Below are 12,575 nucleotides of genomic sequence, written 5' to 3'. Positions count from 1 at the left end.
ATTGAATGGCCACCTGATGTACAGCAAGGAAAAGGTGTGGTTCAAAAGTTGCCAACCTTGATGCCCTCGTTTTGACCCAGGCTTATATAAGCGGTCCCGTGGCGCAGAGTGCTAAAGCAGTACTGTGATCTGAACTCTGCTCACGACCTGAGTTCGATTCCATAAGAACATAAGAGAAGCCATGTTGGATCAGGCCAATGGCCCATCCAGTCCAACACTCTGTGTCACACAGTGGCCAAAAAATTTTCTACATACACACACACTATGGCTAATAGCCACTGATGGACCTCTGCTCCATATTTTTATCTAAACCTCTCTTGAAGGTGGCTATGCTTGTGGCCGCCACCACCTCCTGTGGCAGTGAATTCCACATGTTAATCACCCTTTGGGTGAAGAAGGGCTTCCTTTTATCCGTTTTAACCTGTCTGCTCAGCAATTTCATCGAATGCCCACGAGTTCTTGTATCTTGTAAACCTCTATCATGTCACTCCGCAGTCGACGTTTCTCCAAGCTAAAGAGTCCCAAGCGTTTCAACCTTTCTTCATAGGGAAAGTGTTCCAGCCCTTTAATCATTCTAGTTGCCCTTTTCTGGACTTTCTCCAATGCTATAATATCCTTTTTGAGGTCCGGCGACCAGAACTGCACACAGTACTCCAAATGAGACCGCACCATTGATTTATACAGGGGCATTATGATACTGGCTGATTTGTTTTCAATTCCCTTCCTAATAATTCCCAGCATGGCGTTGGCCTTTTTTATTGCAGACGCACACTGTCTTGACATTTTCAGTGAGTTATCTACCACAACCCCAAGATCTCTCTCTTGGTCAGTCTCTGCCAGTTCACACCCCATCAACTTGTATTTGTAGCTGGGATTCTTGGCCCCAATGTGCATTACTTTGCACTTGGCCACATTGAACCGCATCTGCCACATTGACGCCCACTAACCCAGCCTCAACAGATCCCTTTGGAGTTCCACAGTCCTCTCTGGTTCTCACCACCCTTGACAATTTATCAAGCGAAAGCTGGATTCAGGTAGACTCAAGGTTGACTCAGCCTTCCCGGCCCAAGGTCGACTCAGCCTTCCATCCTTCCGAGGTCAGTAAAAGGAGTCTCCAGCTTGCTGGGGGGAAAGTGTAGATGACTGGGGAAGGCAATGGCAAACCACCCCGTAAAAAGTCTGCCGTGAAAACGATGTGAAAGCAACGTCACCCCAGAGTCAGAAACGACTAGTGCTTGCACAGGGGACCTTTCCTTTCCTATAGCAGGGGTGGCCAACGGTAGCTCTCCAGATGATTTTTGCCTACAACTCCCGTCAGCCCCAGCCATCAGCCATGCTGACTGGGGCTGATGGGAGTTGTAGGCAAAAAAACATCGGCCATGCTGACTGGGGAGAGCTACTGGTGGCCGCCCCTGTGTGATTGGCAGACATTCTCACATTTTGACATATTAGTTGGTCTTAAAGGTGCGCTTGACCCGTACTTTGTTCTACTGCTTCAGATCAACATGGCTGCCCTCTTGGATCTATCTACAGAGAGGAATGTTTGGGCAACACGGGATCAAAATCAAGGAACACAGGGAGGAGACGGTCTGTCCCCTCCCTCCCACCCTCTGGTAACTGAAGGTGGCAAGAGTGTGGCCCACCACACGTGCTCTTCTTTCTCTGGAGCTCCCAATGCCTGCAAAACGGGTTTGACCAGAGGAGAGAGTGAACGAAAAGAAAGGCACTGGGACAGTGATGCTCGGTATTCTGGGTGCTTGGGGGGGGGCACAGTGGGAGGGCTTCTAGTGTCCTGTTCCCACTGGTGGACCTCCACCCCCCCAAAGTCTCTTGGCTCCACCCCCAAAGTCCCCAGATGTTTCTCAAATTGGATTTGGCAACCCTAATCCAGCCTAGGGGAGGTGGCGTATTTAGGCCTTGCTTCAAATAACATGTCACTCCCACTAGAGGCCGAAACAGAAGATAGGGACATCTCTGTGGACTCTTCCCTCTTCCACCCACGCTCCTAGAGAGCTCACGCCCATTGCTTTTGGTGCTTGCGACACCCGCGAACGTTACAACTGTGATAACCAGTTAGAGTATCCAGACAGTACATCGCCTCTAAACGGCTGTTTCAGAGCAAGGCAGGAAGAGACCATGAAGAGCAAGTATTTCTTGGCTATCTTGGTAGGAGCCAGTCTGTTTGTGGAGATAGGTAAGTCCTTAGGGTTTTGTTCCTTTCTTGGGAATGACTATTAGGGCTGTCCAGTCCCCTCCGACCACAGGTGCGGAATGGAGGAGAGGTAGGGTTTCCAGACTAGAGCCCCGTGGCACAGTGCGGTAAAGCTGCAGATGTTGATCCAATCCCCTCTTGAAGACGTTGACTGCTCAGCGATTTCATTGAATGCCCACGAGGTCTTGTATTGTGAGAAAGGGAGAAAAGGGCTTCTTTCTCTACCTTCTCTATCCTGTGCACACTCTTGCAAACCTCGACCGTGTCACTCCTCGGCTGATGTTTCTCCAAGCTAAAGAAGGGTGCCAAAATTCATTTCGCGTCTCCTTGCTTCATGCCCATCGACCTGGAGCTGATCTCTTGTTTTCCTCCCTTTGCAGCCCAGTCCATGATGTGCTTCACCTGTCAAGAGGAGAGGTCCAACTGGGGTTGCCTCCGGATGTCCTCTTGTCCCCAGAATGCCCAGAAATGCCTGACGATTGGATCCTATTCTAGAATTGGTAAGCAGCTGGAGGAGAAGGCTCCTCTGAGAACCCTTGCAGAGATTCCAACCTGTTTCCTGCTGTGGATTCTGTTTCCAGATGTCTCCCGCTGAGGTTGTGTTCCTCTCCCAGAGCCAGTTTAGTGTAGTGGTTAAGTGCGTGGACTCTTATCTGGGAGAACCGGGTTTGATTCCCCACTCCTCCACTTGCAGCTGCTGGAATGGCCTTGGGTCAGCCAGAGCTCTCTTATGTGGGAGAACCGGGTTTGATTCCCCACTCCTCCACTTGCAGCTGCTGGAATGGCCTTGGGTCAGCCAGAGCTCTCTTATCTGGGAGAACCGGGTTTGATTTCCCCACTCCTCCACTTGCACCTGCTGGAATGGCCTTGGGTCAGCCAGAGCTCTCTTATCTGGGAGAACCGGGTTTGATTCCCCACTCCTCCACTTGCACCTACTGGAATGGCCTTGGGTAAGCAAGAGCTCTCTTATCTGGGAGAACCAGGTTTGATTGCCCACTCCTCCCCTTGCAGCTGCTGGAATGGCCTTGGGTCAGCCAGAACTCTCTTATCTGGGAGAACCGGGTTTGATTCTCCCACTTCTCCACTTGCACCTGCTGGAATGGCCTTGGGTCAGCCAGAGCTCTCTTATCTGGGAGAACCGGGTTTGATTCCCCACTCCTCCACTTGCAGCTGCTGGAATGGCCTTGGGTCAGCCAGAACTCTCTTATCTGGGAGAACCGGGTTTGATTCCCCACTCCTCCACTTGCAGCTGCTGGAATGGCCTTGGGTTAGCCAGAGCTCTCTTATCTGGGAGAACCACGTTTGATTCCCCCCTCCTCCACTTGCAGCTGCTGGAATGGCCTTGGGTCAGCTGTAGCTCTCTTATCTGGGAGAACCACGTTTGATTCCCCCCTCCTCCACTTGCAGCTGCTGGAATGGCCTTGGGTCAGCCAGAGCTCTCTTATCTGGGAGACCCAGGTTTGATTCCCCACTCCTCCACTTGCAGCTGCTGGAATGGCCTTGGGTCAGCTGTAGCTCTCTTATCTGGGAGAACTGGGTTTGATTCCCCACTCCTCCACTTGCAACTGCTGGAATGGCTTTGGGTCAGCCAGAGCTCTCTTATCTGGGAGAACCAGGTTTGATTTCCCACTCCTCCACTTGCAGCTGCTGGAATGGCCTTGGGTCAGCCGTAGCTCTCTTATCTGAGAACCGGGTTTGATTCCCCCACTTCTCCACTTGCAGCTGCTGGAATGGCCTTGGGTCAGCCAGAACTCTCTTATCTGGGAGAACCGGGTTTGATTCCCCACTCCTCCACTTGCAGCTGCTGGAATGGCCTTGGATTTGCCAGAGCTCTCTTATCTGGGAGAACCGGGTTTGATTCCCCACTCCTCCACTTGGAGCTGCTGGAATGGCCTTGGGTCAGCCGTAGCTCTCTTATCTGGGAGAACCGGGTTTGATTCCCCACTCCTCCACTTGCAGCTGCTGGAATGGCCTTGGGTTAGCCAGAGCTCTCTTATCTGGGAGAACCGGGTTTGATTCCCCACTCCTCCACTTGCAGCTGCTGGAATGGCCTTGGGTCAGCCAGAACTCTCTTATCTGGGAGAACCGGGTTTGATTCCCCACTCCTCCACTTGCAGCTGCTGGAATGGCCATGGGTTAGCCAGAGCTCTCTAATCTGGGAGAACCGGGTTGGATTCCCCACTCCTCCACTTGCAGCTGCTGGAATGGCCTTGGGTCAGCCAGAGCTCTCTTATCTGGGAGAACCGGGTTTGATTCCCCACTCCTCCACTTGCAGCTGCTGGAATGGCCTTGGGTCAGCCGTAGCTCTCTTATCTGGGGGAACCACGTTTGATTCCCCCCTCCTCCACTTGCAGCTGCTGGAATGGCCTTGGGTGAGCCATAGCTCTGGCAGAGGTTGTCCTTGAAAGGGCAGCTGCTCTGAGAGCACTCTCAGCCCCACCCACCTCACAGAGTGTCGGTTGTGGGGGGAGAAGATACAGGAGATTGTAAGCCACTCTGAGTTTCTGATTCAGAGAGAAGGGTGCGGTTTACATCTGTGGTCTTCTTCTTCTTTCTCTCCCTCTCCTTCCAGAGTGCCAGTTTGCTATAGTGGTGAAGTGTGCGGACTCTTATCTGGGAGACCCAGGTTTGAGTCCCCACTCCTCCACTTGCAGCTGCTGGAATGGCCTTGGGTCAGCCATAGCTCTCACCGAGTTGTCCTTGAAAGGGCAGCTTCTGGGAGAGCTCTCTCAGCCCCACCCACCTCACAGGGTGTCTGTTGTGGGGGGAGAAGATATGGAAGATTGTAGGCCGCTCTCTGTCCTTGAAAGGGCAGGTTCTGGGAGAGCTCTCTCAGCCCAACCCACCTCACAGGGTGTCTGTTGTGGGGGGGAGAAGATATGGGAGATTGTAGGCCGCTCTCTGTCCTTGAAAGGGCAGCTTCTGGGAGAGCTCTCTCAGCCCAACCCACCTCACAGTGTGTCTGTTGTGGGGGGAGAAGATATGGGAGATTGTAAGCCGCTCTGAGTTTCTGATTCAGAGAGAAGGGTGGGGTATAAAACTGGAGTCTTCTTCTTCTTCTTCTTCCAGGGAGGGTATTAGGCTTCCCCCTCCTCACTTCCTGAAACAATAGATATTACGGGAGAGCGATTCAGGGCCCTATTACCCAGGGGGAAAGGAGTTTAACAGTATAGTATTTACTCGAGTACAAGGCCAGTTCTTTATTTTAGTGGAATTATTTATAATTTACCCTTCTGACTTGGATGCAAACAGGATTACAGTGAGTGAGTCATACAAGTGACAGGGTGGGACATTCAATAAACAACGAAATAAGAGCAGGAGTCCAGGAGCACCGTCAAAACGAACAAAATTTGTGGCAGGGGAGGAGATGTTGTGAGTCATGGCTCACTTCTTCAGATCCTGAAGAATACTATAATCATAGAGTTGGAAAGGACCTCCAGGGTCATCTAGTCCAGCCCCCTGCTGGATGCAGAAAATTCACCAATACCTCCCCCATAGTTGACAGGATCAGCAATGCTGTCCGGTGGCCATCCAGCCTCTGTTTAAAAACCTCCAAGGAAGGAAGAGGACAAGAAGAAGAAAACATTGGATTTATATTCTGCCCTCCACTCACATTTTCAGAGCAGCTCACAATCTCCTTTACCTTCCTCCCCCACAACAGACACCCTGTGAGGTAGAAGATATTGGATTTATATCCCGCCCTCCACTCCAAAGAGTCTCAGAGCGGCTCACAATCTCCTTTACCTTCCTTCCCCACAACAGACACCCTGTGAGGTAGATAAAGATATTGGATTTATATCCTGCCCTCCACTCCAAAGAGTCTCGGAGCGGCTCACAATCTCCTTTACCTTCCTTCCCCACAACAGACACCCTGTGAGGTAGATGAAGATATTGGATTTATATCCCGCCCTCCACTCCAAAGAGTCTCAGAGCGGCTCACAATCTCCTTTACCTTCCTCCTCCACAACAGACACCCTGTGAGGTAGATGAAGATATTGGATTTATATCCCGCCCTCCACTCCGAACAGTCTCAGAGCGGCTCACAATCTCCTTTCCCTTCCTCCCCCACAACAGACACCCTGTGAGGTAGATGAAGATATTGGATTTATATCCCACCCTCCACTCCGAACAGTCTCAGAGCAGCACACAATCTCCTTTACCTTCCTCCCCCACAACAGACACCCTGTGAGGTAGCTGAAGATATTGGATTTATATCCTGCCCTCCACTCCAAAGAGTCTCGGAGCGGCTCACAATCTCCTTTACCTTCCTTCCCCACAACAGACACCCTGTGAGGTAGCTGAAGATATTGGATTTATATCCCGCCCTCCACTCCAAAGAGTCTCAGAGCGGCTCACAATCTCCTTTACCTTCCTCCCCCACAACAGACACCCTGTGAGATAGATGAAGATATTGGATTTATATCCTGCCCTCCACTCTAAAGAGTCTCAGAGCGGCTCACAATCTCCTTTACCTTCCTCCCCCACAACAGACACCCTGTGAGGTAGAAGATATTGGATTTATATCCCGCCCTCCACTCCAAAGAGTTTCAGAGGGGCTCACAATCTCCTTTACCTTCCTCCCCCACAACAGACACCCTGTGAGGTAGATGAAGATATTGGATTTATATCCCACCCTCCACTCCAAAGAATCTCAGAGCAGCTCACAATCTCCTCTACCTTCCCCCCATCCCTCACAACAGACACCCTGTGAGGTAGATGAAGATATTGGATTTATATCCCGCCCTCCACTCCGAAGAGTCTCAGAGCGGCTCACAATCTCCTTTACCTTCCTCCCCGACAACAGACACCCTGTGAAGTAGATAAAGATATTGGATTTATATCCTGCCCTCCACTCCAAAGAGTCTCAGAGTGGCTCAATCTCCTTTATCTTCCTCCCCCACAACAGACACCAAACCACTACACCACCTTCCAAGGAAGCCTGTTCCACTGAAGAACCACTCTAACTTTCAGGAAGTTCTTCCTAACATTGAGCCAGAAACTCTTTTGATTTCATTTCAACCCATTGGTTCTGGTCCTACTTTCTGGGGCCACAGAAAACAATTCCGCACTATCCTCTAGATGACAGCCCTTCAAGTACTTGAAGGTGGTGATCATATCACCTCTCAGCCGCCTCCTCTCCAAGCTAAACATGCCCAGCTCCTTCAGCCTTTCTTCACAGGACTTGGTCTCCAGACCCCTCACCATCTTTGCTGCCCTCCTCTGGACCCGTTCCAGCTTGTCTAGATCCTTATTAAAATGTGGTGCCCAAAACTGAACACAGTACTCCAGGTGAGGTCTTACCAGAGCAAACAGGGTAAAGCGATCCCATCACTTCACATGATCTGGACACTATACTTCTGTTGATACAGCCCAAAATTGCAGAAGGGAACAATAACTCATGAAAGCGCAAACTTGCCACAAATGTTGTTCATCTCTAAGATACCTTTAGACTCCTGAAAGCTTCTCCCTTCCCACAAATTGTGTTAGTCTTGAAGGTGTCGCTAGATGCTGGCTCTTTTCTACTGCGGCAGACAGACTAACACGGTGACCCATCTTAATGAAATCATTCGGGTTTCGTAGAAGCCTCCAGAAGTCTAAAAACAGAAGAGAACCAAGACATAAGCGTTTGCATGACACGTTAAATGATGCAAGATCGTACAATGGGCTTCAACTCACAGTAGACCGTCCACAGTGGTACAGACCATAGTCCCCAATAATTTTTCCAAGCAATTCTGTGAATCATTTTGTGCAGTGCAAATCTATTGTCAGTGCAAAACAAAAAGTCCTTTGGGATAATTCTGTGTCACAGCGTTTGTAGAAAGCCAGGCGAGAGGGAGCCTTCTTGACCTCCGCAGGCCACAAGGTGGGGGCCACAACCGAGAAGGCACCTCATTGAGCAATTGTTGATTTGTAGGTTGGCCCCGATCAGGTATGCCATCAAAACAAAAGAAGGAGTTGTCTTATATTCAGATACAAGTTACAATTCAGTCCCATTTTTAAACATATAGCGCAGGGGTTCAAAGTCATTTGTTATGAAGGCCGAATCTGACATAAATGAGACCTTGTCGAGCCGGGCCGTGTCTGAACAGGCCATGTGTGCACCTATTTACGATTAGGTAGCAGAGATAGAAACTTTATAAAAGACACAAACACAAAGATTTTTTTTAAAAAAAAAAAAAACCTTCAAACATGCTTAAAACTTGTTGACCTTAAAGGTGCTTTCTCTCAGATGGGATCCAGGAAACTGGGCAAAGGAAGCTCTGGCTCTTTCCTTCCTTCCCCGGCGGATGAGGCGGGGGAGGAGCCTCAGCCAATAGAAGGAAGAGAGCTGCCAACTTGAAGGGCACTTGGTGTAATTAGTAGACTGATCAAAGCCACCAAGTAATACACTGTCTTACAGTTTGCAACAAAATATATTACAAGGATTATGTACAACACATAGCAAACAATACAACATTGATAGAGGCCAGCGGTGCTAAGGCCTTTTAAAGTAACAGAAACCCCAAGGGGGCAAAAAAAAACCCCAAACCCGTCCTCAAATGAATAAATATGTCCAAACTTGGAAACAGACCAACTGAAATTCACAAGGTGGGCGCTCCTAAAGAACGTAGCTTCAATGCAGCCGCTTTTTTAAAAAGACGTCTCTCTAGATTTTGATAACGTTTCAATTCCTTCTTCGGTTTTAACGGCTCAGTTGTTTAAGAACGACAGTGATAACAACAATTACCAACCAAGGTTCAAACAGAAAAATGTACAAGTTACACTTTAACATATCGAAACAATAATTATATGTAAAGGCTTACCCCTATTCTACATTCTTTAACCACAGCATTAAGCTTCTCATTTTCGGTGTGAAGCAGATGACAGCCAGTTGCTCAGGGGGCTGATAGGAGCCCTCTGGGGGCCTGATTCAGCCCCTGGGATGCATGTTTGACACCCCTGATATAGCCTATAATGTTTTTAAGGGTAGAAAAGAAGAAACAAATTTTGTGACTGAGTACAAGCCACAAAATTTGTTTGCTCTTTTCGACTCCTAAAAACATTTATTAACTATATATTTGTGACTGGATACAAGCTTTCGAAGGAGCCCCGCGGCGCAAAATGGTAAAGCTGCAGTCCTGCAGTCCAAGCTCTGCTCATGACCTGAGTTCGATCCCCAGTGGAAGCTGGGTTTTCAGGTAGCCGGCTTGAGGTTGACTCAGCCTTCCATCTTTCTGAGGTCAGTCAAATGAGTCCCCAGCTTGCTGGGAGAAAGTGTAGATAACTGAGGAAGGTAATGGCAAACCACCCCATTTAATAATAATAATAATAAATTTTTATTTATACTCCGCCCTCCCCGCCGAAGCAGGCTCAGGGCGGCTTACAGGACATGGTGAGTCACACCATGATATAACAATAAATACAACATAACCTTTAAATACATTTCCTAAAAACAGCGATCAGATTAAAATTTAAATTACAGTATAAATTAATGCTGCTACATTCTTAATATACATGTAAACATAGCTTATGGATGCGATGGTTCCATCTTAATATGCCAGCTGGAAAAGGACGGTTTTGCAAGCCCTACGGAACTGATTAAGGGCCCGCAGGGCCCGCACCTCCTCTGGCAGCTGGTTCCACCATTGGGGTGCTGTTATCGAGAAGGCCCTGCTCCCTTGTTATTTTCAGTTTGGCCTCCTTTAAAAAAGTCTGCCAAGAAAACTTGATGTGACGTCACCCCGGAGTCAGAAATGATTGGTGCTTGTACAGGGGACAGTGCCAGATTAAACCCTGTGAATGCCGCTGGGCTAGGGTTGCCAAGTCCAATTTAAGAAATATCTGGGGACTTTGGGGTGCAGCCAGGAGACTTTGGGGGTGGAGCCAGGAGACATTAGGGGCGGAGCCAGGAGCAAGGCTGTGAGAAGCATAATTGAACTCCAAAGGGAGTTCTGGCCCTCACATTTAAAGGGACAGCACACCTTTTCAATGCCTTCCTTCCATAGGAAATAATGAAGGATAGGGGCACCTTCTTTTGGGGCTCATAGAATTGCACCCCCTAGTCCAATCTTTTTGAAACTTGGGGCATATTTTGGGGATAGGCACTAGATGCTATACTGAAAATTTGGTGTCTCTACCCCAAAACACAGCCCCCCCCCAGAGCCCCAGGTACTCACAGATGAATTCTCCATGATTTTCTATGGGAATTAATCTCCATAGGGAATAACAGAGTTCCCAGCAGACATTTCCCCCCTCCCCCCGCTTTCTGACGACCCTGAAGCGGGGCGAGGGCCTCCAAACCGGGGGATCCCCTGCCCCTACCTGGGGATTGGCAACCCTACGCTGGGCAGTCAAAAGTTTGGAGGCCTCTCGCAAATTATCTCAGAGTCAAAGTCCCCACCCTGCTGCAGCCTGCAAGCAACTTCTTAAAAGCCCCTTTTACTAAGCTGCAGGGGAGGGGCAGAGAGAGGCAAACGTGGCGACAACACCAGCTGTAGCTGCACCAGGCAAGCTGGGCAAAGAGCAGCCCAGTTGCTGTCTGCGCGTGCAGGCTGGAAGGGCTGCAAGCAGGAGGGAAACTGCAGGGGAGTCAGCCCGGAACCCCTAAAGATGTAGGGGCCCATAGGCCAGCGCCTACGTGCCTAATTGTTAATCCAGCCCTGACAGGTGACTACCTTTACCTTTACGAGCTTTCGCTGACTTTTGATATCCTCCTGTGTCTCACTCCCATTTTTACAATTCTGGTCACCTCACCCCACCTCAAAAAGGACATTATAGCATTGGAAAAAGTGCAGAAAAGGGCAACTGGAATGATTAAAGGTTTGGAACAACTTTCCCTATGAAGAAAGGTTAAAACGCTTGGGGCTCTTTAGCTTGGAGAAACGTCGACTGCGGGGTGACATGAGAGAGGTTTACAAGATTCTGCATGGGATAGAGAAAGTAGAGAAAGAAGTACTTTTCTCCCTTTGTCACAATACAAGAACTCGTGGGCATTCGATGAAATTGCTGAGCAGTCAGGTTAAAACGGATAAAAGGAATCCTTCTTCACCCAAAGGGTGATTAACACGTGGAATTCACTGCCACAGGAGGTGGTGGTGGCTACAAGCATAGCCAGCTTTAAGAGGGGATTGGATACAGATATGGAGCAGAGGTCCATCAGTGGCTATTAGCCACAGTATACATATGTGTGTGTTTGTGTGTGTGTGTGTGTGTGTATATACACACACACATATATTGGCCACTGTATGACACAGAGTGTTGGACTGGATGGGCCATTGGCCTGATCCAACATGGCTTCTCTTATGTTCTCCTCTAGGATTCAGCGAGTCATCACCAAGACGTGTGCACACACACATATTTTGGCCACTGTGTGACACAGAGTGTTGGACTGGATGGGCCATTGGCCTGATCCAACATGGCTTCTCTTATGTTCTTCTGTGACACAGAGTGTTGGACTGGATGGGCCATTGGCCTGATCCAACATGGCTTCTCTTATGTTCTTCTGTGACGCAGAGTGTTGGACTGGATGGGCCATTGGCCTGATCCAACATGGCTTCTCTTATGTTCTTCTGTGACACAGAGTGTTGGACTGGATGGGCCATTGGCCTGATCCAATATGGCTTCTCTCATGTTCTTCTGTGACACAGAGTGTTGGACTGGATGGGCCATTGGCCTGATCCAACATGGCTTCTCTTATGTTCTTATGTGACACAGAGTGTTAGACTGGATGGGCCATTGGCCTGATCCAACAGGGCTTCTCTTATGTTCTTATGTGACACAGAGTGTTAGACTGGATGGGCCATTGGCCTGATCCAACAGGGCTTCTCTTATGTTCTTATGTGACACAGAGTGTTAGACTGGATGGGCCACTGACCTGATCCAACAGGGCTTCTCTTATGTTCTTATGTGACACAGAGTGTTAGACTGGATGGGCCACTGACCTGATCCAACAGGGCTTCTCTTATGTTCTTATGTGACACAGAGTGTTAGACTGGATGGGCCACTGACCTGATCCAACAGGGCTTCTCTTATGTTCTTATGTGACACAGAGTGTTGGACTGGATGGGCTATTGGCCTGATCCAACAAGGCTTCTCTTATGTTCTTATGTGACACAGAGTGTTGGACTGGATGGGCCATTGGCCTGATCCAACATGGCTTCTCTTATGTTCTTCTGTTCTCCTCTAGGGGGCAGGATTCAGCGAGTCATCACCAAGATGTGCGCTCCGGAGTGCCCGACTCTGTCCCCCTACTCCAGTTCGGTTTACTGCTGTGACCACTCCTGGTGCAACATCTGGTCTCCGAAATGAAAGTCCTGCGTAAAGTAGGGTTGCCAAGTCCAGGCTGGGAGATCCCTGGAGGGCTGAGGGGTGGAGCCTGGGAAAG

The 12,575-nt window shown here is 49.3% G+C and overlaps 1 protein-coding gene across 1 annotated transcript; it reads left to right on the top strand.

Annotated features, from left to right (window-relative positions):
- Positions 1 to 2,095: 2,095 nt before the first annotated feature.
- Positions 2,096 to 12,567, top strand: LOC132574681 (lymphocyte antigen 6E-like). The gene is made up of 3 exons (XM_060242915.1): positions 2,096 to 2,194; positions 2,593 to 2,712; positions 12,378 to 12,567. The coding sequence occupies exons 1-3, from the start codon at positions 2,137 to 2,139 to the stop codon at positions 12,497 to 12,499; spliced, it is 300 nt and encodes a 99-aa protein (XP_060098898.1). The 5' UTR covers positions 2,096 to 2,136; the 3' UTR covers positions 12,500 to 12,567.
- The last annotated feature ends 8 nt before the right edge of the window (positions 12,568 to 12,575 follow it).

The sequence above is a fragment of the Heteronotia binoei genome, chromosome 7 (assembly GCF_032191835.1).
Source record: "Heteronotia binoei isolate CCM8104 ecotype False Entrance Well chromosome 7, APGP_CSIRO_Hbin_v1, whole genome shotgun sequence".
NCBI lineage: Eukaryota > Metazoa > Chordata > Lepidosauria > Squamata > Gekkonidae > Heteronotia > Heteronotia binoei.
This window is presented reverse-complemented; position numbering and strand designations above follow the sequence as displayed.

Bases quoted from the DNA above. Each gene is read 5' to 3' on its own strand.
- LOC132574681 (XM_060242915.1), top strand. From the start codon at position 2,137: ATGAAGAGCAAGTATTTCTTGGCTATCTTGGTAGGAGCCAGTCTGTTT. The intron at 2,195-2,592 runs GTAAGTCCTTAG...CTCCCTTTGCAG, and splicing joins CAGTCTGTTTGTGGAGATAG to CCCAGTCCATGATGTGCTTC. The intron at 2,713-12,377 runs GTAAGCAGCTGG...GTTCTCCTCTAG, and splicing joins TGGATCCTATTCTAGAATTG to GGGGCAGGATTCAGCGAGTC.